The sequence below is a fragment of the Erithacus rubecula genome, assembly GCF_903797595.1.
Source record: "Erithacus rubecula genome assembly, chromosome: 19".
Taxonomy (NCBI): domain Eukaryota; kingdom Metazoa; phylum Chordata; class Aves; order Passeriformes; family Muscicapidae; genus Erithacus; species Erithacus rubecula.
In genome coordinates, this window is record NC_136671.1 from 9,356,000 (window position 1) to 9,378,782 (window position 22,783).

Genomic DNA, 22,783 nt, shown 5'->3' on the forward strand with positions numbered 1-22,783 from the left:
ATAATGTGGGCTTATTTGACTGCTGGTTCTCTAAAGATCTTTGGAAAGGTTTCTCCTCTTGAGTGCTCCTTGTGCACTGTGACAGGACTGATGTGATGGGTAACAGGAGGGAAGGAACTGCAATAATCAAACTCCATCTCCTCTCCTGTTGCTGCAGTAGTTTGCTCATGTTAAAAAAAAAAAAAAAAACACTTATTCATAATTTATGAAACAAGTGAAAAACAACATTTAATGAAGTCTCCAGCACCTTCTGGAGAGGAACTGGACAGGCACTGCTGCCACAGCACACATGACTGATTTGCAATGTGCATTATGAATTAACTCTTCAGAGTCCAGTGGGAACCCAGGCACTGCCTGATTCTCCAAGGTGGGAGTCTGACACAGCCTGTGGTGTTTCACAGCTCCTGTTCCTGGGAAGACACAGATTCTTTTATGGCTCAGGTCCACAGGGCCCTGTTGTTTGCTGGGTTGCTTCAGCCTCTCATGTACTAAAATACATGAGCACAATTCCAGAATGCAAAGTGAAGCAGTTCACTTTTCTGAAGGTGCTCACACCTCCACATTCCTGAACAGAGCAGAACTTTTCTCCTCTTCAGCTTGGCCACAACTAAATGTTTTCAGAAATCTACTGAGTCGAGTTTGGATCTCACTGTAGGCTATTCCAGAGGCACCATTATTTCAGGAGTTCCTTGAGTCCTCAGAGTTTTCTTTCTGTAGTTTGGAGCTGCATCTCATGCTCATTCCTCAGGTCCAAGCTGTTCTTGGGTAACTGTAGAATTAATGGGGTCAAAACAAAGAACCAGCACTGGTTTATGGGCACTGGAATTAATCCACACACACTGTTCAGCATGCACAGGAACTGATAGGCTGGGCAGGGGCTTTAGGTAGGGTTACTCAAATTTGATTTTAGAGCCAGGCAAAGCAGGACACTCAGCAAAGATGCTGAGCAGGGGAGTTGCACTATACCAACTGCAATAATGCAGCCAATAAATCCCTTCCAGCACTGAGCAATATTTGAGGCATTAATAACACATCTGCCTCAAAAATTCTTTTAAACTTAGATCTTAACATGCCAATATCAGCAAAAAAGAAAAGAAAACTGTAGAGCTCTGTGAGGGGAAGGAACAGCCCAGTGTTGTAACCCTGTGATGACTAAAGTGCAGATCAGAGACAATGATGCTGTCACCCTCCACGCTGGGCTGGTGTGTTGGGGTGACCCAGGTGTGACCTTACCCTGCTATGCTAGCCTTGCTCACCCTCCTGCTGCTCCAGCTCCTCCAGGTGCAGCTGCCCCCATCCCTGCTGCTGTTCCTCCTCCTCTCTCCAGCTGTGCTCTGTCCCCTGTGTGGGGGAAATCAGGTGAGATGGGGCAGCCTCAGCAGCCAGGTGTGTATAGGGGAGCTCAGCCTACCTGTGCCTGCAGCTCCCTCCTGCAGGCTCTCTGCTGTTCCTCCTGCTGCTCCTTCCCCCAACGAGTCTTTTCCTTCACCTCCTCCAGTTCTTTGATCAGCTGCTCTCTGTACTTAATGGACTCTGCTTGGGCCTGTCTGTTTAACTCCATCTTCTCCTGGATCTGGCGCTGTCTGCCTGCAAGCACCTGTGCAAAGGGAGGGAGAAGATGGGAGAACAGTTCCCAGGAAACACACCAGACAAGCAAAACAATTCCACCCCAGAATGGAAGGCTCTTAACTCTCCAGAGAGTGGTTGATTACAAATGCAGTGATGGTTTCACTGAGCTAAGGGAGACACATCATCAATAGAGACATCACCTCACTCATCAGGCGATCTCTGGCCACCTTCTCTCTTTCCCATTCTTCTTCCCTCTTCTCCCATATTTTTTTTGCTTCTTCCCTAAAGGAGAGAGGAAGAATTATCTCTGCCTGTATTCTCCACAGGCACAGACAAGCTATCCTGTGCTTCAGAGGAGCAATTGGGTTTCTCTTAAGGTTTGTTCCTGCCAGATGGTGTGGCCATCCCACACGTGCCTCTCAGTGACCCCCTGACCCAGAACATTCAGCACACATGGACTCTTCAGGTGAGGTTCAGAGGGGGGCAGACTCACCTGAAGATGGTCTCGAGCTCTGCTTCCCTCTCCCTTTCCAGCTGGAGCTGTTCCTCTATGACCCTCTTCATCCAGGCCACATCTGCCACCGCCCGTTCCCGCCGCGAGATCTGCCAGCGCTGATCCTCATCTTCTTTCTCCAGGAGGGCTGATAAGATTTGCCTGTCTGTCTCCTGCAAAAAAACCACAAGATTAACAACCATCCAACAGCCTTCCAGCCTGTGTGCAGGGCTCCTCTAAGCATTACTGCTGACAGTGTCAAGGGTGTGCTCAGCAAGATGTTCCATCTGCTGCGTCTCCCTAAGCTTTGTGCTCCAGCCCTGTGCACAAGCTGAAGGGGCCTCCTGATCTGTAGGAATCAGAGACAGGCACAAACCACACACAATGAGTTTTTTCACCACAAAGCATCTATAAAGTATAAAGGAATCTCTTACCAGCTCCTCCTGTATCTGTTGTGCTCGTCTCCTTAACTGGACGTCACACTGATGCTTCAAAAAGCGACTGAAGGAGGAAAAAAAAGCAAAATTTAAAAAAGCAAACAGTACCACACTGATTCTAAAGCACCATGTCATTGTACAGCAGCACTCAGGGAGGTACATCTGTGACAAAGAGGAACCTGCCACCAGGAACAAAAAGCAGTAACAGCACCAGAGCCTCTGCTCCTTGGCTGCTGTGGGTGAGTCCACCAAACCCCAAATATTTACATCCTACCACTGCTACCTGGAATATCTCCTTGTGCCCCAAGTACTGCTATGGGCACAGGAACAGATTCTGTCTAAAACAAGCTCCACTTAGTGTCCTACCCAAGCTCTTTCTTCCTCCGGTGCTCTTCCATTTTTCTCCTTTCTTCTTCCAAATTCTCCAGCATCCACTGCTGCTTTAACAAATTCTCTTGTTCCTTTTTCAGCTTTGTTGCCTAAAAAGGAAAAGCACCAAGAGTACATCAGAGAGCCACAACATCCCAGAGAGCATGCCTGACCAGAGTTTGTACCCTGTTCAGCTCCTCTGCATGCAGGGAAAACTCTCCCTGCTGTGCAAATATGGAGAGGTCAGGTCAGCTGTATTTCCAATGAAGCAACGAATTCCCTTCTCAAATGAGGAGAAAGCCAAGATTACCTTTGTCTCCTGCAATTTCAGTTCTTCTATCTGCTGAAGCAATGTCTCTGCTTGCTGCTTCTCCAGCTGATGCTTCTCTTCCTCTTGTCTCATTCTTTCCAGTGCTTCCCCTCCTGCTGTTTCGTGACTCTTCTCTTCGAGTTTGGCCACCTCTTCCTTTCCCAAAGAAAACAAAACAGCATTTCAGGTTAGCCTGACACAAAGAAACAACTTCTGGCTCAGAAAATCCACAGAGCAGCCTCCTGCAAGCTGGATGGCTTTGCTAACAGTCCCTTCCTGGCAGCAGCTCCTGTGGCACAAGTGTCACCCCTCCACCTGCACAGGTATTTCAGAGATCCCCCATACCTTGTTTTGTTGTGTTAGCTGATCACCCCAAGCCTCTCTCACGTGCTTCCTGTGCAGCTCTGACTCTGCCTGGAGACACAACAGATGCAGCAAGGATATCAGTGCCAGATGTTCTGTCCCCCAGGATCTTCCAGAGCACCACCTGGCTCTGAAATCCCTGAAAACTCTGCTCAGATGGGCTCATTTGAGTGTCCGAGGTGCCCATCAGGTCCTGAGCTGAGGGTCATTGTCACATGGGGAACACCATGGTGACAGTGATACAGGACTGCAATGTTGGAGCAGCACGTGGGTGGAATAAACAATGAGGAAGCACCACAGCATGGCTGAGATATTAAGATTTATATTTTTTATATTATTTATATTTTATGCACCTGAGATATTTACATTGTGAGCCGTGAAAATTTGCTCAGAGTCTGAACAGATTTCTGACTTTTAAAAATATGGCTTTGAGAGGACTTCTTAAAACTATTTAAACTTAAACCTTTTCATTTCTTTGCCTTTTATCAGAACTTGGGGCAGTTGCTGTTATGTGAGATGAGTAGAGATATGATGACTTTCAAGTTAAAAACTGGTTTACTGCATGCGAGGCAGCAGGAACTCAAGAGAAAACAACATCACCTCTCGGTGATGTTTTTGTTGTTTTTGTTCCAGCGCTCGTGCAGCAGCGGTTCAGCAAACTGGGAACACAGAGCGGGGTCAGGTCAGGATCCGGGAGTGCTCAGCATCCCAAACCTCGCCCAGAGAGCGAGGTAGAGCTGAAACACGGGACGAGCCCCGGGGGCTCCCTCACCTTCCTCCCGCTCTCTCCGGGGCCGTCCCGCAGCTCCTGGCTCCGCACGCCGCCCCGCCGCCGCTCCCGCAGCTCCGCCGCCAGCGCCTCCTGCTCCTCGCCCAGCAGCCGCTGCAGCCGCTCCCGCCGCCGCTGCAGCCGCGCCGCCGCCTCCTCCGCGTCCCGCCGCGCCGCCGCCGCGCTGCCGCACACACCGACCCGCAGCGTCAGCGCGGCCCCGGCACCGCCCCGGGACCCGCCGGACCGCGGCCGTACCTGCGCGGGGGGACGCGGGGCTCGCTCCACCGCGCCTGCAGCGAGCAGCAGACGGCGGCGCGGGCGAAGGCGCGGCTGGTGCTCTCCCACTGCTGCCGGTTGCGCGCCTCCAGCTCCCGCCGCTCGGCCGCCCTGCGCTCCGCGCCGCGGCTCCAGCGCGGCCACAGCGACATCGCGGCGCGCCCGCAGCGACGGCGCCCGCCGAGGGACACGGCCAGACGGGCTCCGCGAGCGCGGAGAGGGAGGCGGGGACCGGCGGAGGGAGGCGGGGAGAGAGGAGGGCGAGCAGATGGAGCGATGAAAGGGGTTCGGTTCGCTCCGACCCGGCGGTGCCGCCGCGCCCCGAGCGCTCGCAGGATGTGCGGGTCCAGCCCGAGCCGGGCGCGGTGCCGCTGTGCTGGCTCGGAGCGCGCAGCACCGCGGGGTTTGTGGCGCTGTAGATATTTCAGGGGTTAAAGGTTTCTGTTTCTGCCCGCCTTGGCAAGGCACCAGCGCGGCGCCGCCCGCAACGGACCCAACCGGACCGGGCGGTCCGTGACCAGGGAGAGGCCGGGCACCGCCGGAGGGGCTCAGGGCAGCCCGGAACGGGCTCCGAGCATCCCGAGAGAGCCTGCGGGCATCCCGAAGTGAGCTCTGGACAAACGGGGTGGGCTCCGAACAAGCTGGGGTGGGCTCAGAGCACCGCAGGCACCACGGAGCTGGCTACTGTCACCCCGGGAGGGGGTCCGGGTGTCTCTCAGGACGGGCTCCGGGCACCCCGGGAGGGGGTCCGGGTGTCTCTCAGGACGGGCTCCGGGCACCCCGGGAGGGGATCCGGGTGTCTCTCAGGACGGGCTCCGGGCACCCCGGGAGGGGGTCCGGGTGTCTCTCAGGACGGGCTCTGGGCACCCCGGGAGGGGGTCCGGTGTCTCTCAGGACGGGCTCCGGGCACCCCGGGAGGGGGTCCGGTGATTCTCAGGACGGGCTCCGGGCACCCCGGGAGGGGGTCCGGTGATTCTCAGGACGGGCTCCGGGCACCCCGGGAGTCTGGCGGCGGGGAGGGAGGTGGCACCAGCCCGCAGCCCCCGCCGGGGACCCGCAGCTCCCGCACCCGCCTCGTATCCGCACCCGCCCTGCCAGCCAGCGATCGTTATCGCTCCACGACCTGTTTTTCCAGAATAACCGGTAAAAACACCGTATTTGGGGCTTTGGCAGCGGCAACTCCGCTCCCCACGCAGCGGACGGGCTGAGCCTCCCACCGCTCCCACCCCTTCTTCACCTCTCCGTGTCCCCGCTCGGTGTCATTTTCCCACCCAACCTCTCACTGAGGTGTTTCATCACTCCCGCGCGTTGAGGTTTGTTTTCCATCTGTTCCCTATAAAATATTTATCTCCCGTGAATAATTAACGCCGGCCTGCCTGTCGCTCGGAACGCGGCCGGGGCAGAGCGGGGTCCTGAGCACGGCCAGGCCCGGAGTGTGAGGGGGCGATGGGGGCGCGGCCTCCTCCTTGCGCTGCAGGTCCCGCCCTCTGCCGCTCCCACCAATGGCTGTGCACCGGCCGTACGGAAGATGCGCGGCCATTGGGCGGAGCGGCGGGGGGCGGAGCGTGGCGTGGGCGCGCTGCCGGGTCGGCCCCCGCTGCCTTCAGAGCCCCCTCAGCCGGGGAGCGGTGAGGGGGAAAGCGGGGAAGGTACGTTGGTCATGGCGCTGCTGTTGGAACACGAGTTCAAGCCGCTGCCGGCTGATAAGCAAATCGAGACTTTGCCCTTCCTGGAGGCCGTGGCGCACCTGCCGCCGTTCTTCGGTGAGACCGGGGTGGCTGGGGCTGGGAGATGCGGGCTGGGATCAGGCCTGCTGCGGGCTCAGCCGCTCCGGAGTGCCCCCTCCCCAGCTCTGGGTGTGAGCCCCCAACCTGAGCCAGGGCTCACGCCGGGTTCGGCTGCTCTGCCAGCCGGGGTTGCATCACGATCCTGTCAAACCTGCCGAGCAGCCCCCTTAGGAAGCGTCCTGCAGCATCCCATCCTGAGGCATCACCCGGGGCTGCCATCCCACCCGTGGATCCCACCCCGTGTCGGGACATGGGTGGGTGTCGGCGTGGCCACCCTCGTGGCACAGCGTGCCCGCTGCCCTCCACAATGTCAGCTATTGTGTGGCGGCTCGGTGGCAGCCCCGGAAGGGCAGGACATGGGGCAGTGTCCGGTGCCGGTCAGGCTGTTCCAGGACGTTCAGGCTGTGTCCCGGAGCCAGGGGGATTGGAGGTCGCTGGTGGGGCCGCAGTAGGTGGCAGGGCTGTCCCAAAGGCCAACAGCCATGTACGAAGTTCAGAGATCCTTTTCTAGTTTCGCTGGCGTGTCTCAGTGCCTGGGCTGTGCTTAGAGTGAAACCTGTTGGTTGTGGGAATTCTGTGGTGTCCCCTGTGTCACCAGCGTCTAACTGCCCCCCGTCCCTGTCTCCACAGATTGCCTGGGGACTCCCATTGTCTACTCACCGGTCAAAGCAGACCTGACTGGAAATATCAAGGTAGGAAGGGACTCAGGAGGGCTCAGAGAGGAGAATCCCTGGGGAGAGATGCTGTGTGACAGGAGGTGTTTCAAAAAGGCTTTTCTTCCCACGGGGACTTTGGGCTCAGCGGTGGCTCCTCCAGTCGCAGGTTTATTCCTGGGGCTCCTGCCCAAAGTCCCTGCTCCTGGAAGCCAACCTCCCTTTTCTGCCCTCAGAAAATCCGGGCGGTTTATGACTCCAACCCTGCCAAGTTCAAAACGCTGCAGAACATCCTGGAGGTGGAGAAGGAGCTGCACGGCTCGGCCTGGCCCAAGACGGGCGCGACGCTGGCGCTGATGTGGTTGAAAAGGTGACTCACGGCGTCGGGAGCTGCTCTGCCTGTGTCACAGCATGTGGGGAGCTGGAGAGTGCCAAATGGAGGCTGTGTGTGCTGGGCTGCTCCCTGTGGGCTGGGGAGCACAGCTGTTGGGATCCCCCTTTTCAAATCTTGTGAGCCCACAAATTGGGCAGGTCAGGACCCTGCAGATCCTGCAGGATCCATGGGGCTGCACCTGATCCTGCCCAGCTCAGCCCCAGCCCTGGCCTCACCTGGGGGTTCCATCCTGCCCTGGGGGCTCCATCCAGCTCTTCTCTCTCTTCCCTGGATGGACACACAGGGACACGAGCACCAGCTCTGTGAGAGGGATGCACTGCTGGGGCTGTGGGTTTTTGGGATGTTTTTAGGATGCTTCCAGCCTGGTAAGCAACACCCACTTCCCTGAGCCAAACACCTCTGCTCTTCTCCCAGGGGTCTGAAATTCATTCTGGTGTTGCTGCAGAGCATCTCTGATGGCGAGAGGGATGAGGAGCATCCCAACCTCATCCGAGTGAATGCCTTGAAGGCTTATGAGATTGCACTGAAGAAATACCACGGCTGGATGCTGCAGAAGCTCTTCACGGTGAGCATTCCCTCCCTCTCCAAGCATCCAGCCATCATCCCTAAAGCTGTTCCCATTCCCTGTCAAGTGTCCACAGCCCCCACAGCGTTGGCACATGGGAACAACCCAACCCATGCTCTCTGTTGGGTTTGTGGGAGTCAAACAGCCTCTCCCTGTTTTATAGGGCTCAGTCTATGCTCTTCCCTACAAATCCGATTTGCTGAAGGCCTTGGAGAAGGGTAAAGAAGTCAAGGAAGAGGAAAGCATAGAAAAAATCCACCAGTTTCTCACGAGGGTCACTCCAATCCTGGATGCAATTTACGAGATGTACACGAAGATGAACGCTGAGCTGAGCTACAAAGCCTGAAGCTGGCACAGGGTTGGCACAGATTAAATAACGTGTGATGGGTGTTGCCTATGTCTTCATCACTGAGGCAGCTGGGGCACCTCCCAGCTCTCCGGTGACTTCGATTCCTGTCTGGATCTGCAGTGGATAACGTCTTTTCTAACCAAAAAAAATTACAGTAATTAACTTTCTATTAAGAATACGGCAATAAAACAATTGTGGGTGTCACCCTGGGATTTCCCAAGAGGAAGAGCAAGCGTTTCTAGTCCCAACTCTCGGATTCCTGCCTTCAGTGGGGCAGGGAATGAAGTGTCCTGCTGATGGATGAAGTGGCACTCGAACTGTGCCTGGAACCCACCGACAGACACCTCGTGTTGATTGGCACTGGATTGTCCAGAATGATGCCTGTGGTGGAGGAGCTGATGACTTTGGGGTGACCCCAACTCCTCCAGTGCTGACGTGGGATTGAGCCCCTCCACTGGATTCAGAAACCAGGGAGTGTCCCCGTGGTGTTTGTGGTGCCTTATGAGCCCCCCTGGCCTCCTGAGCCCCGGCGGGAGCAGCAATTAATAAAAACTGACAGAACCCATGGCCTGGGAGCCTCATTTGGGGCTGCTCATGGGGGCTGTGTCAGGAAGGGCGTTTGGGGAGGCTGTTTTAGGGAAGGTGTTTTGGGGCTGGTCCTGGCAGGGCTGTTTTGGGTAGGGAGATTGGGGTTTGTTTCCTAGTTTTTTGGCAGGTTTTTGGAGCTATTCTTTGGGAGGGCTGTGCCAGAGACATTTTTCCTGGGAGCTTATTTTTTGAAGTGTATTTTAGGGCTGTTCCTTGCGGGCTGTTTTGTGGCCGGTGCTCCCGGGGGACCGCCCGGGAACGGCCCGGGGGCGGGGGCCGATGCCGAGGGCGGGTCCCGGTGCCGCCTCCGCCGCTGGAGCCGGGGCCGGGGCGGGGAGGGGCCGCTTTGGGGACCGGCCCCGGGCGACTCTGCGGCGCCGGAGCCTGCGGGACTTTCCACGGGACCTTTGGCGGTACGGAGCCGGGGTGCGGGCAGCGGGGGGGCACGACCGGGAGTGGGGCACGGGGACCGGGGCAGGATGGAGACCCCAGGTGAGTCCAGGGTCGAGGGCTGAGCTGGGCAGCGCCAGGTGGATCCTTGTGGATGCCCCGCACTGTTCGGACAGCCTGGGGACTCTCAATCTGAGATTGAGGTGCTGGGTGGGCTCCCAGGAGGAACTTTGAGGAGGGGGCTCCCCCTGGCTCTGAACCCCCCACGCTGCCCACACCGAGCTCCTGGCTGCTGCTGCCGAGGTGAGCACGGGCCCAGCAGAGAGGTGAATTTGAGAAGCAGTTGCATCACTCTGAATGAGGATTTCCGACAAGAACCCGCTGTGGTTTCAGTGATTCACTGCCAGCCTTTAATGTCATGGGACACCCTCCCTGCTGCCCACCCAGAGATGTCCCCACACGTCCCAGTGTTGGTGACAGCATCCTGCTCTCGTGGAGGGCTGGAGTGGGGACACTGGTCCAGCTGGGAGGTACCTTGGTGGGAAGCTGGGAAGAGGTGGGAGCACAGGTGGGGTTTGTGTTGGATGTGGAGAGCTGTGCCTTGACTCAGTTATTCCATGAGGTGAGGAAGTCTGTAAAATCCAAACCCAAATAACTAAACGGGCCAAATCAAACCCCTGTGACAGCACCTTTCCTGGCAGTGCCCGGGCTGACGGCACCAGCCCCGAGTCCCTCATTTCCCACACACGCTTCAGTCCCAGCCAGTGACAGCAGGTGTGTGACAGCCCGTGCCATGTCCAGATGTTCCCTAAAGCTGCACTTTTCCAGGTCCCAGCACAGTTTGGACAGCTCAGGTGCCCCATCCCCATTCCCAGCCCGCAGGTTCCGTGTGCTTGGCAATTCCCTCTTCTCCGTTGTCCAAGGTCAAGCCGGCCATGGAGAGCCCCTGTTTGCATGGGGTCGGGATGTGGGACCTGCGGGCTTTGGCAGGTGCTTGTGGAATTTCTTGAAGAGACCGGAATGGCAGGAATGTCAGCAAAGAGGAGAAACTGTCAGCTCTGTGTCCCTCAGGGCTTCACTGTCCTTTCTGGGTGTCCCCCAGGGCTGTGCCATCCCTGCTGTGTGTCCCCCAGGACTTCATCAGCCCCGCTGGGTGTTCCCCAGGGTGGCAGGGAGAAGGGGGGCACTGCCTGGACCCCCTCCCGGTCACTGCAGGGTTTGGGGCCGTTTGCCACCCTCATCCCCCGTGCCCACGGGAGCACCGCGTGGCTGCCAGGACCTGCTGCCTCATTCGAGCCCTTTCTCCGGCTGGGCTGTCCTCCCGGCAGGGCGCAGCCTGCCTCTGTGGCTTGTCGCACAGAGCTTCAGCGCAGCACAGAATGACACGTTTCTCGCTGCTTTTTCTGTCCCGGCAGGCGGGAGCTGTGCTGAGCCCTGACGCTGCTGCGTTTCGCCGGAGGGTTTTTGTGGAAAGCGGGGCTGTGCCTGAGGACAGTCACCTGTCCGTGTCCTGGACGTGGTGACACGGTACAGTGCTCGGCTGCCCGCGCTCATAGCACGTCTCTCTTTCATTTCCACGTCTCTCTGGGCAACCTAAACCCGTGATTTGTTGTCCCAGCCGCTGGTCCTTCCCTCCCGCGGGTTGCAGCCCCCCCGTGCCGCGCCAGTTCCCTCCCAGTGCCCAGATCTGAGTCCCACCGAGCCCCGCTGGGCTGTGGAGCATCAGGAGCAGCCCTGGCCCCGCTCCCAGCCCTGCTGCGGTGGCAGCTCCTGTTGCCTCTGGGCGCTTCCCTGGACGCTTCCTCGGACGTGGGGAGTATCCCAAGGAATGTTTTCTTTCCTTGGGCGGCAGATCGCAGCGCACAGGGTCTGCTCTGTGCCCTGTCCTGGGCTGCACCCCGGCTGACCGCAGCGGGGCCGGGCTCGCCCTCGCCCAGCACGGCAGCGCAGCAGCCGGAGGGGCCCCCGCAGACCTGAGGGGTCCCCGCAGCGGGTAGGTGGGTGCCGAGGAGAGCCGGGACAAGACAGGACCGTCCGGGACACTCTGAGCTACGAGGGGTCCCGCCGGCCCCAACCTCTGCCGGGGTGGGTGCGGGACCTGTCCCGCCGGGAGCTCGGTGCCCTGGGGAGAGGACGGGGAGGGTCTTTTGGGGGTGACACCTTTGGGGGTTTTCCTCTGCCAGGTCTCCTGCTCTCCTGGAAGCGGTCACAGCCAGCCGGGCAGGTCAGTGGTGCCCGTCCCTCCGGGCAGGGACCATGGCAGACACCGAGGATGCCCCGCGCGATGCCGGGGAGGGTGCGGGGGAGGACGGCTCCCTCCAGAACGAATCCTTCCCGCTCTCCTCTCTGGCCAACCTGTTCGAGAGTGAGGACACCCCAAACCCCGCCGAGGCAGCCCGGGGTCCTCCCGGTGCCGGGGACGCAAAGCAAAACCTCCGCATGAAATTCCACGGGGCCTTTCGGAAAGGCGCCCCGAAGCCCATGGAGCTGCTGGAGGCCACCATCTACGAGTCCCCCGTGGTCCCCGCGCCCAAAAAAGCCCCCATGGATTCCCTCTTCGACTACGGCACCTACCGCCACCACCCCAGCGAGAACAAGCGCTGGCGCAGGAGGATCGCGGAGTGAGTGCGGGACCCCCGCGCCCCCGGTGCGGCGGAGGGCGCTGGGCTGGGGGCACCCCAGTGGGGATGGGGATGTTCAGTAGCTGGGGACCTTCGTGCGGCACTTTGGGGCGCTTTGGGCAGAGGTGCCGCCCGCAGCTCGCAGCTCGCAGCGAGTCCCATGGCTGTGGTGGGGGTCCGCAGCCCCCGGTACTGCAGGGCCGGGAGCGCTCTCCCCTTCCCCCTTACGGGCGCCATGAAAGAGGCTCTGTGCGCCCGGCCGCTCCCCTGGCCGGTGCGGCCGTCTGGCTGCGGCATGAAAGGGCTTTTCAGGAGGGCCTCCGCCCTGCCCGCGCCAGGAAACCGGAGCCGGGGGGGGCAGCCCGCGGCCGGACGCACAATGCCCCTCTGTGCCGGGCACCTGGGGCGGCCCGCCAGGGTCCCCACCCAGGGGTGCAGCCGGCTTAGGAGAGCGGGATGTTCTCCCGTGGAAGTGGGTGGAGGGGGCCAGGATGCCCTATGAGCCCTCAGACTGGGGCAGCCGCCGTCCGTCCCGCCCCCGTTCCCGGTGACCGGAGCTGACCGATGCCCCCGTTCCCGGTGCCCCCGTTCCAGGTGCCCGGAGCTGAACGGTGCCCCCATTCCCGATGCCCGGGACTGTCCCTGGTCCATCCCCCACTGCTCCAGACTGCTCCGACCGGTCTGGCTTCACCCGTGGTGCCGGAGCGTGACCAACCCGCGGCCCGTCCCTCCCGGGGGGCAGAGCTGGGGCCCCAAGAGCTGCAGCCCCCGGGTGGGAGCTGGCAAGGGACTGGGAGCACTGGGCTGCTGTGGATAGGGAGGCTGTCCCGGGAGGTGTCCCCATGTGCCTGTCCCCAGTGGATGAGCACCCTCAAGCTCGCTGGGGAAGCCGAGGCAGCGGCTCCTGGTCTCAGCGCTGGCGTTTCTCCCGCAGGAAGCAGCCGCCAGCCGCAAAGGGGCCGGCTCCCGAGCCGCCCCCCGTCCTCAAGGTCTTCAACAGACCCATCCTCTTCGACATCGTCTCCCGGGGGTCCCCGGCCGGCCTAGATGGGCTCCTCTCCTTCCTGCTCACCCACAAGAAGCGCCTCACAGACGAGGAGTTCCGAGGTGAGGACCTGGGTGCTCCTTGCCGTGGTGCCACTGTCGATCCCTGTATTCCTGGAGGATGCACGGCTCTGGCATGGAGAGCCAGGGGCCTGAGGGGTTTGTCCTGGCCCCAACTCAGCACCTTCCACTCGCAGAGCCCTCCACGGGAAAGACCTGCCTGCCCAAAGCCCTGCTCAACCTGAGCGGGGGCAAGAACGACACCATCCCCATCCTGCTGGACATCGCCGAGAAGACGGGAAACATGCGGGAGTTCATCAACTCGCCCTTCAGGGACGTCTACTACCGAGGTGGGGGGCGTGGGGGACCCTGGGGTGGTTCAGGGACCAGAGAAGGGCCCCGGGGCAGGGCGGTGGCTGACGGGCGGTGGTGTCACAGGTCAGACAGCCCTGCACATCGCCATCGAGCGCCGCTGCAAGCACTACGTGGAGCTGCTGGTGGAGAAGGGAGCAGACGTCCATGCCCAGGCCCGCGGCCGCTTCTTCCAGCCCAAGGGCGAGGGCGGCTACTTCTACTTCGGTGAGCAGCGAGGGACCGCACCCTAAGGTGTGCCCGCGGCAGGAAAGGGATGACAGGAGCCCCGCTGTTGTCCCCGCAGGTGAGCTGCCCCTCTCGCTGGCCGCCTGCACCAACCAGCCGCACATCGTGCACTACCTGACGGAGAACGGGCACAAGCAGGCGGACCTGCGGCGCCAGGACTCCCGCGGCAACACCGTGCTGCACGCCCTGGTGGCCATCGCCGACAACACCCGCGAGAACACCAAGTTCGTCACCAAGATGTACGACCTGCTCCTCGTCAAGTGCGCCAAGCTCTTCCCCGACACCAACCTGGAGACGCTGCTCAACAACGATGGCCTCTCTCCGCTGATGATGGCAGCCAAGACCGGCAAGATCGGGGTACGGTGTCCCCCCCCGTGTCGGGGGACGTCTGCCTGCCATCCCTGCTGAGTCCCGTCACACTCAGTGCGTGCACGGCTTCTCTCTGCAGATGCTGCTGGAAACCTGGATGTGCAGCCTATTAACCTGGCTAATTAACACCCCTTTGCATTCTGGCCCTTTCCTAATTAACTCCAGCCCCTCACATCTTCTCCCCTGACCTGCCCTTGGCCTCTGGTGGGGCAGGTAGGGAAGTCATCAAAAATACAAAAGCTGCAGCATCCTGGAGGGCTGCGACAATGTCTTTGCATCACCCCAGGAGCACCTGGGAGCATCCTGAGCACACTGAGGGCAGCGAGTGGGTTGGGGAATGCCCCCAGGATGGGGTGGGAGCAGGGCAGGTTGCCCCAGGCAGGTGGGGCCAGGTCTGTGGGTAGCAGTCCTCCCTCCCTCCCTCCCTCCTGCAGATCTTCCAGCACATCATCCGGAGGGAGATCACGGACGAGGACGCCCGGCACCTCTCCCGAAAGTTCAAGGACTGGGCGTACGGCCCCGTCTACTCCTCCCTCTACGACCTCTCCTCGCTGGACACCTGCGGGGAGGAGGTGTCTGTGCTGGAGATCCTCGTCTACAACAGCAAGATCGAGGTGTGCAGGGGCTGGGGGGCACTGGGAGGGGTCTGGAAGGGACTGAGTGGCCCTGTCCCCTCTGTCAGCACCCATGTGCCACCAGAACCGCCACGAGATGCTGGCTGTGGAGCCCATCAACGAGCTGCTGAGGGACAAGTGGCGCAAGTTTGGGGCTGTCTCGTTCTACATCAGCGTGGTCTCCTACCTCAGCGCCATGATCATCTTCACCCTGGTCGCCTACTACCGCCCCATGGAAGGCCCTGTGAGTGCCCACGCTGGCACAGCCCCAGCTCTGCCTCACAGGGGGCTCTGCCAGGGTTCTGTCCCCAGGGATGGGGCAGCAGCTCAGCTCTGTGCTCTCCCCACAGCCGCCCTACCCCTACACCAGCACTGCCGACTACCTGCGCCTGGCCGGGGAGATCATCACCCTCCTCACTGGAATCCTCTTCTTCTGCACAAATGTCAGTGTGGCGAGGCAGGGGGTCCTCTTGTGGGACCACTGAACTCTTGGGGTCTCCATGGGTGACAGCTCCATCCCCTGAGGCATCCACCACTGCCACAGTGGCCCCAGACACGGGGACCCTGCCACTCGAGACCCTCCAAACTCTGCCTCTCTCCCACAGATCAAAGACCTGTTCATGAAGAAGTGCCCAGGTGTGAACTCTTTCTTCATAGATGGCTCCTTCCAGCTGCTCTAGTATGTACAGAACCCCCAGGGCCACGAGCCATCACACCCCCTGGGCTTGTAACTGCAGGATCTGACCCCAACTCTCCTCCAGCTTCATCTACTCAGTGTTGGTGATTGTCACGGCGGGGCTGTACCTGGGTGGCATCGAGGCTTACCTGGCTGTCATGGTCTTTGCACTGGTGCTGGGCTGGATGAATGCCCTGTACTTCACCCGCGGGCTCAAGCTGACAGGGACCTACAGCATCATGATCCAGAAGGTCTGGTGAGGTTGTGGGTTTCTCTTCCCTTTTCTCCAGGGGTGATGCTCCTGTGGAAGTACAGCCTAAAAGGTCCTTTCAGGCTTTGTGGAGGGTTCCTGTGGCTCTCCAGTGCCCTGCTCCCAGCTCAGTTGTGCTGGCAGCACAGCTTGATGATGATGCTGTGGTCCAGCACACCTCACTCTGCTCTCCATCACTTTCAGATCCTCTTCAAAGACTTGTTCCGCTTCCTCCTGGTCTACCTGCTCTTCATGATTGGCTACGCCTCAGGTAATGAGCCAGGTCCCCTGGCTGGGGGAAGGAACCCTGTCCTCAGCATGGCTGGGCAGGGGGCTGCAGACCCCCAGCTCCATCCCACCTGCCCACAGGCTTTGCCTCCTCCCGTGGTGGAGAAGGTCTCAGCCAGCACGGAGCCACACTGGGGCCCATTGTGGATGCTGTCCTTGCCATTGCCCCTGCAGTCTCATTGTCCCTGTCCCTTCTCCCCCAGCCCTGGTTTCTCTCCTCAACCCATGTCCCAGCAGTGAGTCCTGCAGCGAGAAGTCCAACTGCACAGTGCCCACCTACCCATCGTGCCGGGACAGCCAGACCTTCAGCACCTTCCTGCTCGACCTCTTCAAGCTCACCATCGGCATGGGCGACCTGGAGATGCTCGAGAGTGCCAAGTACCCGGGTGTCTTCATCATCCTGCTTGTCACCTACATCATCCTCACCTTTGTGCTCCTCCTCAACATGCTCATCGCCCTCATGGGCGAGACCGTGGGTCAAGTTTCCAAGGAGAGCAAGCACATCTGGAAGCTGCAGGTACCACCCTGGGGGCAGTGGGACAGGGGCTGCCTGTGCTTGGGGGGGCTGCAGGAGTCCCAGTGGGCAAGGCAGGCCAGTGCTCAAGCAGTCCCTGGTGTCCCTGGCAGTGGGCCACCACCATCCTGGACATCGAGCGCTCCTTCCCGGTGTTCCTGCGGAAAGCTTTCCGCTCGGGGGAGATGGTCACCGTGGGCAAGGGCACGGACGGGACCCCTGACCGCCGCTGGTGCTTCAGGTAAAGGTGGGCGCCCTGGCTGGGGAGCAGCTGAGCCTCTCCCAGCAGAGCCAGCAGCATTCTGGGGGGCTGGCAGGGTGCAGTTGTTTGCTGGAGGCAGCTGGCATTGCTGGTGGGTGCTGGAGCTCCTGCCCGTGCAGCCCCTGCGGGTCTGACCTTCCCCACAGGGTGGACGAGGTGAACTGGTCCCACTGGAACCAGAATCTGGGCATCATCAGCGAGGATCCAGGCAAGAACGACACGTACCAGTACTACGGCTTCTCCCACACCATGGGCCGGCTGCGGAGAGGTGAGCGCCGTGCCGCGGGCTGGGAGCATCCCTTGCAGCCTCCGACGAGCCCCAGGAGCAGACCCGGGAGCCTGGGGAGCAGCCACAGGCTCTGCACATCTCCCACCCTCTCCGCAGATCGATGGTCGACGGTGGTGCCACGCGTGGTGGAGCTGAACAAGAGCTGCCCAGTGCCGGAGGAGGTGGTGGTGCCCCTGGGGACCCTGGGCACGGCGGAACCGCGGGAGCGGCGGCACGGCCATGCCCCGAGCTCGCCGCTTTAGCGCGGCCGTGCCCCGAGCTCCCCCGTTCTATCCCGGCCGTGCCCCGAGCTCCCCGTTCCAGCGCGGCCGTGTTCCGAGCTCCCCGTTCTATCTCGGCCCTGCCCCGAGCTCCCCGTTCTATCTCGGCCGTGTTCCGAGCTCCCCGTTCTATCTCGGCCGTGCCCCGAGCTCCCCGTTCTAGCCCGGCCGTGCCCCGAGCTCCCCGTTCTAGCCCGGCCGTGCCCAGAGCTCCCCGTTCTATCTCGGCCGTGCCCCGAGCTCCCCGTTCTATCTCGGCCGTGCCCCGAGCTCCCCGTTCCAGCGCGGCCGTGTTCCGAGCTCCCCGTTCTATCTCGGCCGTGCCCCGAGCTCCCCGTTCTGTCTCGGCCGTGCCCCGAGCTCCCCGTTCTATCTCGGCCGTGCCCCGAGCTCCCCGTTCTAGCGCGGCAGCACCGCCTGCCCACGGACTCCTCCCGGGCTCTGGAATCGCGGCTGGGCTGGATGGTGCTTGTCTGCTCCTCAGGGATTCTCGCAGCCTCTGTCCCGGGGAGTGTCCAACCCGGTTCGGGGTCCTGGCCCTGCCCCGGCGGTCTCGGCTCTCCCCCCGGTGCCGTGCCGGGAGCCTCGGCCCGCGCCTGGGATGGGCAGCACCGCCCCCGCCGCCCCCCAAGGCCCATGGTTTTCGCCACAGAGTTTTGCACAAGATTTGTAAGATTATTTATTTAGTAATAAAGACTGACCCGCCACCGCCGCCTCCTCCGGCGCTGGGTGATTCCGGGATGGAGGAGCTGCCTGCTCCCTGTGCCACGCCAAACTAAACCATGCCAAGCCCTGCCGTGCCTTTGGGCATGGTCACCCATCATGCTGAACTCAGGTGTGGTGCAGGGATGTGAGATGTACAGGTGTGGTACAGGGATGTGTGCAGGTGTGGTACAGGGATGTGATGTACAGATGTAGTACAGGGATGTGATGTACAGGTGTGATACAGGGATGTGATTTACAGATGTGGTACAGGGATGTGATGTACAGATGTGATACAGGGATGTGATTTACAGGTATGGTACAGGGATGTGTTACAGGTGTGGTACTGGGATACAATGATGTAGAGGTGTGGTACAGGGATGTGATTTACAGGTGTGGTACAGGGATGTGATGTACAGATGTGGTACAGGGATGTGATTTACAGGTGTGGTACAGCGATGTGTGCAGGTCTGGTACAGGGATGTGATGTACAGGTGTGATGCAGAGATGTGTTACAGGTGTGGTACAGGGATGTGATTTACAGGTGTGGTACTGGGATACAATGATGTAGAGGTGTGGTACAGGGATGTGAGGTGCACAGGTGCGGTGCAGGGATGCGGTGCACGGTGACGATGCACAGGTGCGGTGCAGGGATGTGATGTACAGATGTGATACAGGGATGTGATTTACAGGTATGGTACAGGGGTGTGATTTACAGGTGTGGTACTGGGATACAATGATGTAGAGGTGTGATACAGGGATGTGATTTACAGGTATGGTACAGGGGTGTGATTTACAGGTGTGGTACTGGGATACAATGATGTAGACGTGTGGTACAGGGATGTGAGATGCACAGGTGCGGTGCAGGGATTTGATGCACAGATGCGGTGAATGGTTACAATGCACAGGTGCGGTGCAGGGATGCGGTGAATGGTTACGATGCACAGGTGCGGTGCAGGGATGCGGTGAATGGTTAGGATGCACAGGTGCGGTGCAGGGATGCGGTGCACGGTGGCTCCTCTGGAGGGCAGCACACACCGCGCGATGCGGGACCGGCCCCGGCAGGAGCAGGGAGCGCGGGCCGGGCCTGATCCCGCACCCCGAGCGCAGCGGCGGGGCCGCTACCGGGCCGGGAGCAAACCAGTGCTTCGCATCCCATCCCCATCCCATCCCCTCCAGTCCCTAGCCCATCTCCATCCCATTCCCATCCTCACCCCCATCCCATCCATCACCCCTCTGTAACTCCTTTCCTCCTCATCCCATCCACCTGCAGTGGTGAGCGTTCCTTTAACAGCTGGATGTTGTGCAGGTGTGAAGGACCGTTTTGGGTGGGCACCAGTGGCGTGGTGACACGGTGACACTGAGAGAGACCCTGGCCAGGGCCCTGGGGACAGCCCAGCTCTCTCAGCAAACGCTGTAGCAGCAGAGGGGACACTTCATCTTCCAGCTCGATGAGTCGCCGTCAGCGTTAACGGCACCGTCTCCGTTTAAATGTGATTTACATACATCTCCGGTATTGTGGTTTAAGTATTTCCCCAGGGTGAGGGATGAATATGTTTCATTATCGCTCCTTGGGAGAGGCGGAGGTGGCAGCTCCTGCTTCATAATTCAATGAGGGGCTGAGCTGCTCTGCTTCTAGGCTGGTTCTTGGGTGAAAACAAGAAACTTGGTTGACTGGCCACAAGACCAGAGTGGCCAGTCCTGGCTGGGCCATGTGTGGTGCCTGGGGAGCCCTGGATCAGGACTGAGCCACACAATGTGCCAGAGATGGGCTCAGCACCGTGGCTGCCCCCAGCTACAGCACCAGAGATGGGATTTTCCAGTAAAATGAGATATAAACCAATTTTCTCCCCTCCCATGCAGATCTCAGTGCCCAAAAGCCAAGAGGCCCCATGTCAGTGGTCTTCAAAAAGAATTTAGGGTGTGGGAAGAGCAGCTGTCACCAAAGCCCTGCATCATCACTCTGCACCCTGCAGTGGTTCTATGAGGATGGGGACACCACAGCCACCACAGTGACATCCCAGCACAGGAGGTTTCTGCCACCTTCAGGGATTAACTTTGGCTCTTTTAGCCCCTGCCCCACCAAGCCTTGAGCTGTTTCACCCTCAGGGGCCAGTGAACAGGGGGTGCTCAGCCCTGGCCCCCTCCCTACACCGCCCTGCCAGCAGTGACAAACCCAACAAAGGGAAGAGAAAAGCACTTGTCATACAGAATGCGGAGCGTGGAAGCAAATTTATTTTTAGATAAATCTAAAGCTTAAATTGTGAAGCTAATATCAATCAAAATGAGAGACGGTTTTTTTTAAGTCCTTTTGCAGCCATGCAATTTATACTGCCTGTCTCTCCTCCTCTCTCCCAAACAGCAAAGGCGGCCGCTAAGTTTAATATCAGCCTCGTGCACACCTGCCTTAGAAATTGGTATTATTATTATTATTATTTGAATAGGAATGTATTTGTAGGCCAGAAGAAGCATTGTTTCCTTCAGTGTGTTCCTGGTGGGTGCTGTGCCCCATGGAATGGGAGGGCAGTGAGTTGTGGTGTCTTCATCCTCAGTGCTGGGATGTACCTCAGGTGTCCCTGCCCAATCTCCCACAGGTGTCTGTGCACATTTTGGGTCCCCACGTGCTCACCTGCACCTGCCAGAGCTGGCACTGCAGCAGCCCTGACTGGAGGCAGGTGCCTGCCAAGGAGGGACCCGTTTATTTTGTATTCCAGGCTTGAAACCTCCCCGTGCCCAGCGAAATCCTCCTCCCAAGGAGCGATCTGAGGGGAGAATTAACCTGCTAAATAATAAAAACCCCCACACACCTCCTAATGAAATGTAATGACTTGGAGACCTGCAAGATGGATCGCGCCGTCGCTCCCAGCCACTCGCCCTGATTTATGGCGAGCTAGGAAATCTGATGGAGGCAGCGCTAATGAATCCTCCTCCCACGGGCGCAGCTGACGGAGCAAAGTTTCTCCTGGAGCCCCCAGCACGGCTCCTTGCACCCCAGCCTTCGTAGAGTCCCCCCTTTGGTGCGGGGGGGTCCCCAAGGAGGGGCTGCCCTGCACAGAGGGACCCGCCAGGAGCCGTGCTGCGCTCCACATTCCTTTGATGTGGCATCTTATTAATGACAAAGATCTGAGCAAAGATCTTCCTCCAGACGGGCTAATTTTAACAAGCAGGCAGTGGCACCATTCCCCCCCCCCCCCCCCCCCCATCAGAAACCTTAACCTCTGTGAAGATTTCCTTTTGTCCCAATTTCTCTTTGTTCCCTGGATCGGCTGTCACGCCGGTGACGGAGCTGTCCCCTCCTGGTGTGCCAGAAATGCGGCAGAGCCACGCACCATTGTGGGAGTGAGCAAAGGAGACGAATGGAGCTGCCAGCCCCAGCCTCAGCCACGGCCACGGGGCAGCTCCAGGCACGTGGCTGTGTCCCCAGCACCCTACCTGTCCCTGTCCCATCCCATTGCATCCCATCGTGTCCTATCGCATCCCATCCCATCCTGTTCCCATCCCTGTCCCCATCCCCATCCTCTTCCCCATTCTTATCCCATCCTATCCACATGCCTGTCTCCATCCCATTTCCATCTTCATCCCTGTCCTGCCCCCATCCCATCCCATCCCATCCCATCCCATCCCATCCCATCCCATCCCATCCCATCCCATCCCATCCCATCCCATCCCATCCCATCCCATCCCATCCCATCCCTGTCCCCTCCCTGGCTGGGATAAAGCCATGCTGTGTGTCCCACCAAGGGACATCCATCCACAGGCAGGAGTTATTTGGGATTCAGATCCATCATCCCAGTGTGACTCACTCACTGCTGCTGCTGGGAGATTTAAGAGCCCCCATCCCACCTGGGCACCAGGAATGGTCCTGCCATGGGGAAACCCAGTGGGAAACTGTGACAATGGCAGCAGAGGTGCCACCCCCAGTGCTGGTGACAGGATGGGGACACAGTGCCTGACCTCAGCACCAGCAGCACCCACCAGGGACAGGCATCCCACGGGTGCACGTGAGGCCACAGCCCTAATCCCAGGGATTTGTCCCATGTGCAGCCCCTTGGGTGTGAGGCGGAGACTGGTGCTGGGATTAATGGCTCAGCATCGTTAACAGGTTATTTATAGGTGCTCCTCCGTGCCCTAAAAATCTCCTGGAGCGGGGGGGGGAATGTCCCAGCTCTGGGGGAGGCCACAGCAAAGCAAAGAGAGACTCCAGAGCACACATCCAGCAAGATCCTGGTTTTACTTTGGGAAAAACACCATCCAGACACACGGCTTGCAGGTTTTGTGTTGGTTTTTTTTTTTCTTTTTTTTTTTCTTTTTTTTTTTTCATTTTGTTTTCTCATTTTTAAAACAATATAGTGCAGCCAGCACTTCTCACAGTAGAATATAATGGTCAATTTTAGTATAAAAAAAAAACATTCTCAGAGATTTGTAAATGCACTTAGTGCTTGAACAGGCTTTCAGGGATACAGTACCTCTTTTCCGAGCACAATCACCTTGGGTTTCATCAGGATATTATTCTTCTTTTACCTTTAAACATCAAAACACTTTGTATTTCATGGTGAGGAGCCTTTTGTAAATGAACAAATCTATTAAACACAGAATTACACAGAGTGAATAACGGACCATAATTTTGGAATTGTTTGGGTGGTTTTTAAAATTAAAAAAAAAAAAAAAAATAAAAAGAGAAAAAAAGGAGGTATGTGAGCACCCTGGTACCGTGACCCAGAACCAAGGTAGAACTGAGAGTAAGGGGGGAAACAAAACAGCCTGGAAGTGTGAGAGCTGGGGGGTTCCCAGGAGAGAGGGGCTGAGGGGGTCCCAAACCTCCTGGTTGAGTGGGAATAGGAGCTGGTGGCCACTGTGGGGCCGGGCGAGAGGAGGAGGATGAGGAGGAAGAGGAGTGAGAGGAGACTCTGTAGCAGCCAACACGTAGATGTACAGCCTAGTCAACTAAAAAAAAAACCGAAAAAAAATTATAAAAACCA

The 22,783-nt window shown here is 58.9% G+C and overlaps 3 protein-coding genes and 1 long non-coding RNA gene across 15 annotated transcripts; 3 read left to right on the forward strand and 1 right to left on the reverse strand.

Moving 5' to 3' along the window:
* Window positions 1-189: 189 nt before the first annotated feature.
* TCHP (trichoplein keratin filament binding) lies at window positions 190-4,849 on the reverse strand. Its single transcript, XM_079322553.1, has 11 exons — window positions 4,569-4,849; window positions 4,314-4,494; window positions 3,524-3,592; window positions 3,179-3,334; window positions 2,866-2,978; window positions 2,497-2,563; window positions 2,063-2,235; window positions 1,770-1,851; window positions 1,412-1,597; window positions 1,234-1,341; window positions 190-769 (listed from the first exon to the last, which is right to left on the reverse strand). The coding sequence occupies exons 1-10, from the start codon at window positions 4,739-4,741 to the stop codon at window positions 1,243-1,245; spliced, it is 1,299 nt and encodes a 432-aa protein (XP_079178679.1). The 5' UTR covers window positions 4,742-4,849; the 3' UTR covers window positions 190-769; window positions 1,234-1,242.
* Window positions 4,850-5,928: 1,079 nt separating this feature from the next.
* On the forward strand, window positions 5,929-8,902 carry GLTP (glycolipid transfer protein). The gene is made up of 5 exons (XM_079322587.1): window positions 5,929-6,352; window positions 7,007-7,068; window positions 7,266-7,399; window positions 7,838-7,988; window positions 8,152-8,902. The coding sequence occupies exons 1-5, from the start codon at window positions 6,118-6,120 to the stop codon at window positions 8,332-8,334; spliced, it is 765 nt and encodes a 254-aa protein (XP_079178713.1). The 5' UTR covers window positions 5,929-6,117; the 3' UTR covers window positions 8,335-8,902.
* A 328-nt stretch (window positions 8,903-9,230) lies between these two features.
* On the forward strand, window positions 9,231-17,944 carry TRPV4 (transient receptor potential cation channel subfamily V member 4). 8 transcript variants are annotated; one of them, XM_079322502.1, is made up of 18 exons: window positions 9,231-9,338; window positions 11,499-11,936; window positions 12,871-13,043; window positions 13,178-13,330; window positions 13,419-13,559; window positions 13,639-13,937; window positions 14,384-14,563; window positions 14,649-14,807; window positions 14,914-15,006; window positions 15,169-15,242; window positions 15,325-15,490; window positions 15,694-15,760; window positions 15,981-16,294; window positions 16,405-16,532; window positions 16,700-16,821; window positions 16,939-17,062; window positions 17,124-17,198; window positions 17,266-17,944. In XM_079322502.1, exons 2-18 carry the CDS (start codon window positions 11,572-11,574, stop codon window positions 17,879-17,881), a joined length of 3,249 nt encoding a protein of 1,082 aa, XP_079178628.1. In that variant the 5' UTR covers window positions 9,231-9,338; window positions 11,499-11,571; the 3' UTR covers window positions 17,882-17,944. The 8 variants fall into 8 exon arrangements, with proteins under 8 accessions (XP_079178628.1, XP_079178629.1, XP_079178632.1 ...); XM_079322503.1 differs by having other exon boundaries at window positions 17,124-17,168; window positions 17,266-17,939; XM_079322504.1 differs by having other exon boundaries at window positions 9,334-9,417; window positions 17,266-17,939.
* Window positions 17,945-18,036: 92 nt separating this feature from the next.
* On the forward strand, window positions 18,037-21,492 carry LOC306810242. 5 transcript variants are annotated; one of them, XR_013776412.1, is made up of 4 exons: window positions 18,037-18,199; window positions 18,273-18,405; window positions 18,445-18,496; window positions 18,550-21,492. It is a non-coding gene; the product is annotated as an uncharacterized lncRNA (long non-coding RNA). The 5 variants fall into 5 exon arrangements; XR_013776414.1 differs by having other exon boundaries at window positions 18,037-18,171; window positions 18,323-18,405; XR_013776411.1 differs by lacking the exon at window positions 18,445-18,496 and having other exon boundaries at window positions 18,037-18,272; window positions 18,378-18,405; window positions 18,523-21,492.
* The last annotated feature ends 1,291 nt before the right edge of the window (window positions 21,493-22,783 follow it).

Bases quoted from the DNA above. Each gene is read 5' to 3' on its own strand.
- TCHP (XM_079322553.1), bottom strand. From the start codon at position 4,741: ATGTCGCTGTGGCCGCGCTGGAGCCGCGGCGCGGAGCGCAGGGCGGCC. The intron at 3,335-3,523 runs GTATGGGGGATC...TCTTTGGGAAAG, and splicing joins AGCTAACACAACAAAACAAG to GAAGAGGTGGCCAAACTCGA. The intron at 2,979-3,178 runs GTAATCTTGGCT...TTTCCTTTTTAG, and splicing joins TGAAATTGCAGGAGACAAAG to GCAACAAAGCTGAAAAAGGA.
- GLTP (XM_079322587.1), top strand. From the start codon at position 6,118: ATGCGCGGCCATTGGGCGGAGCGGCGGGGGGCGGAGCGTGGCGTGGGC. The intron at 7,069-7,265 runs GTAGGAAGGGAC...TTCTGCCCTCAG, and splicing joins ACCTGACTGGAAATATCAAG to AAAATCCGGGCGGTTTATGA. The intron at 7,989-8,151 runs GTGAGCATTCCC...CCTGTTTTATAG, and splicing joins TGCTGCAGAAGCTCTTCACG to GGCTCAGTCTATGCTCTTCC.
- TRPV4 (XM_079322502.1), top strand. From the start codon at position 11,572: ATGGCAGACACCGAGGATGCCCCGCGCGATGCCGGGGAGGGTGCGGGG. The intron at 14,564-14,648 runs GTGTGCAGGGGC...ATGTGCCACCAG, and splicing joins TCTACAACAGCAAGATCGAG to AACCGCCACGAGATGCTGGC. The intron at 15,243-15,324 runs GTATGTACAGAA...ACTCTCCTCCAG, and splicing joins GGCTCCTTCCAGCTGCTCTA to CTTCATCTACTCAGTGTTGG.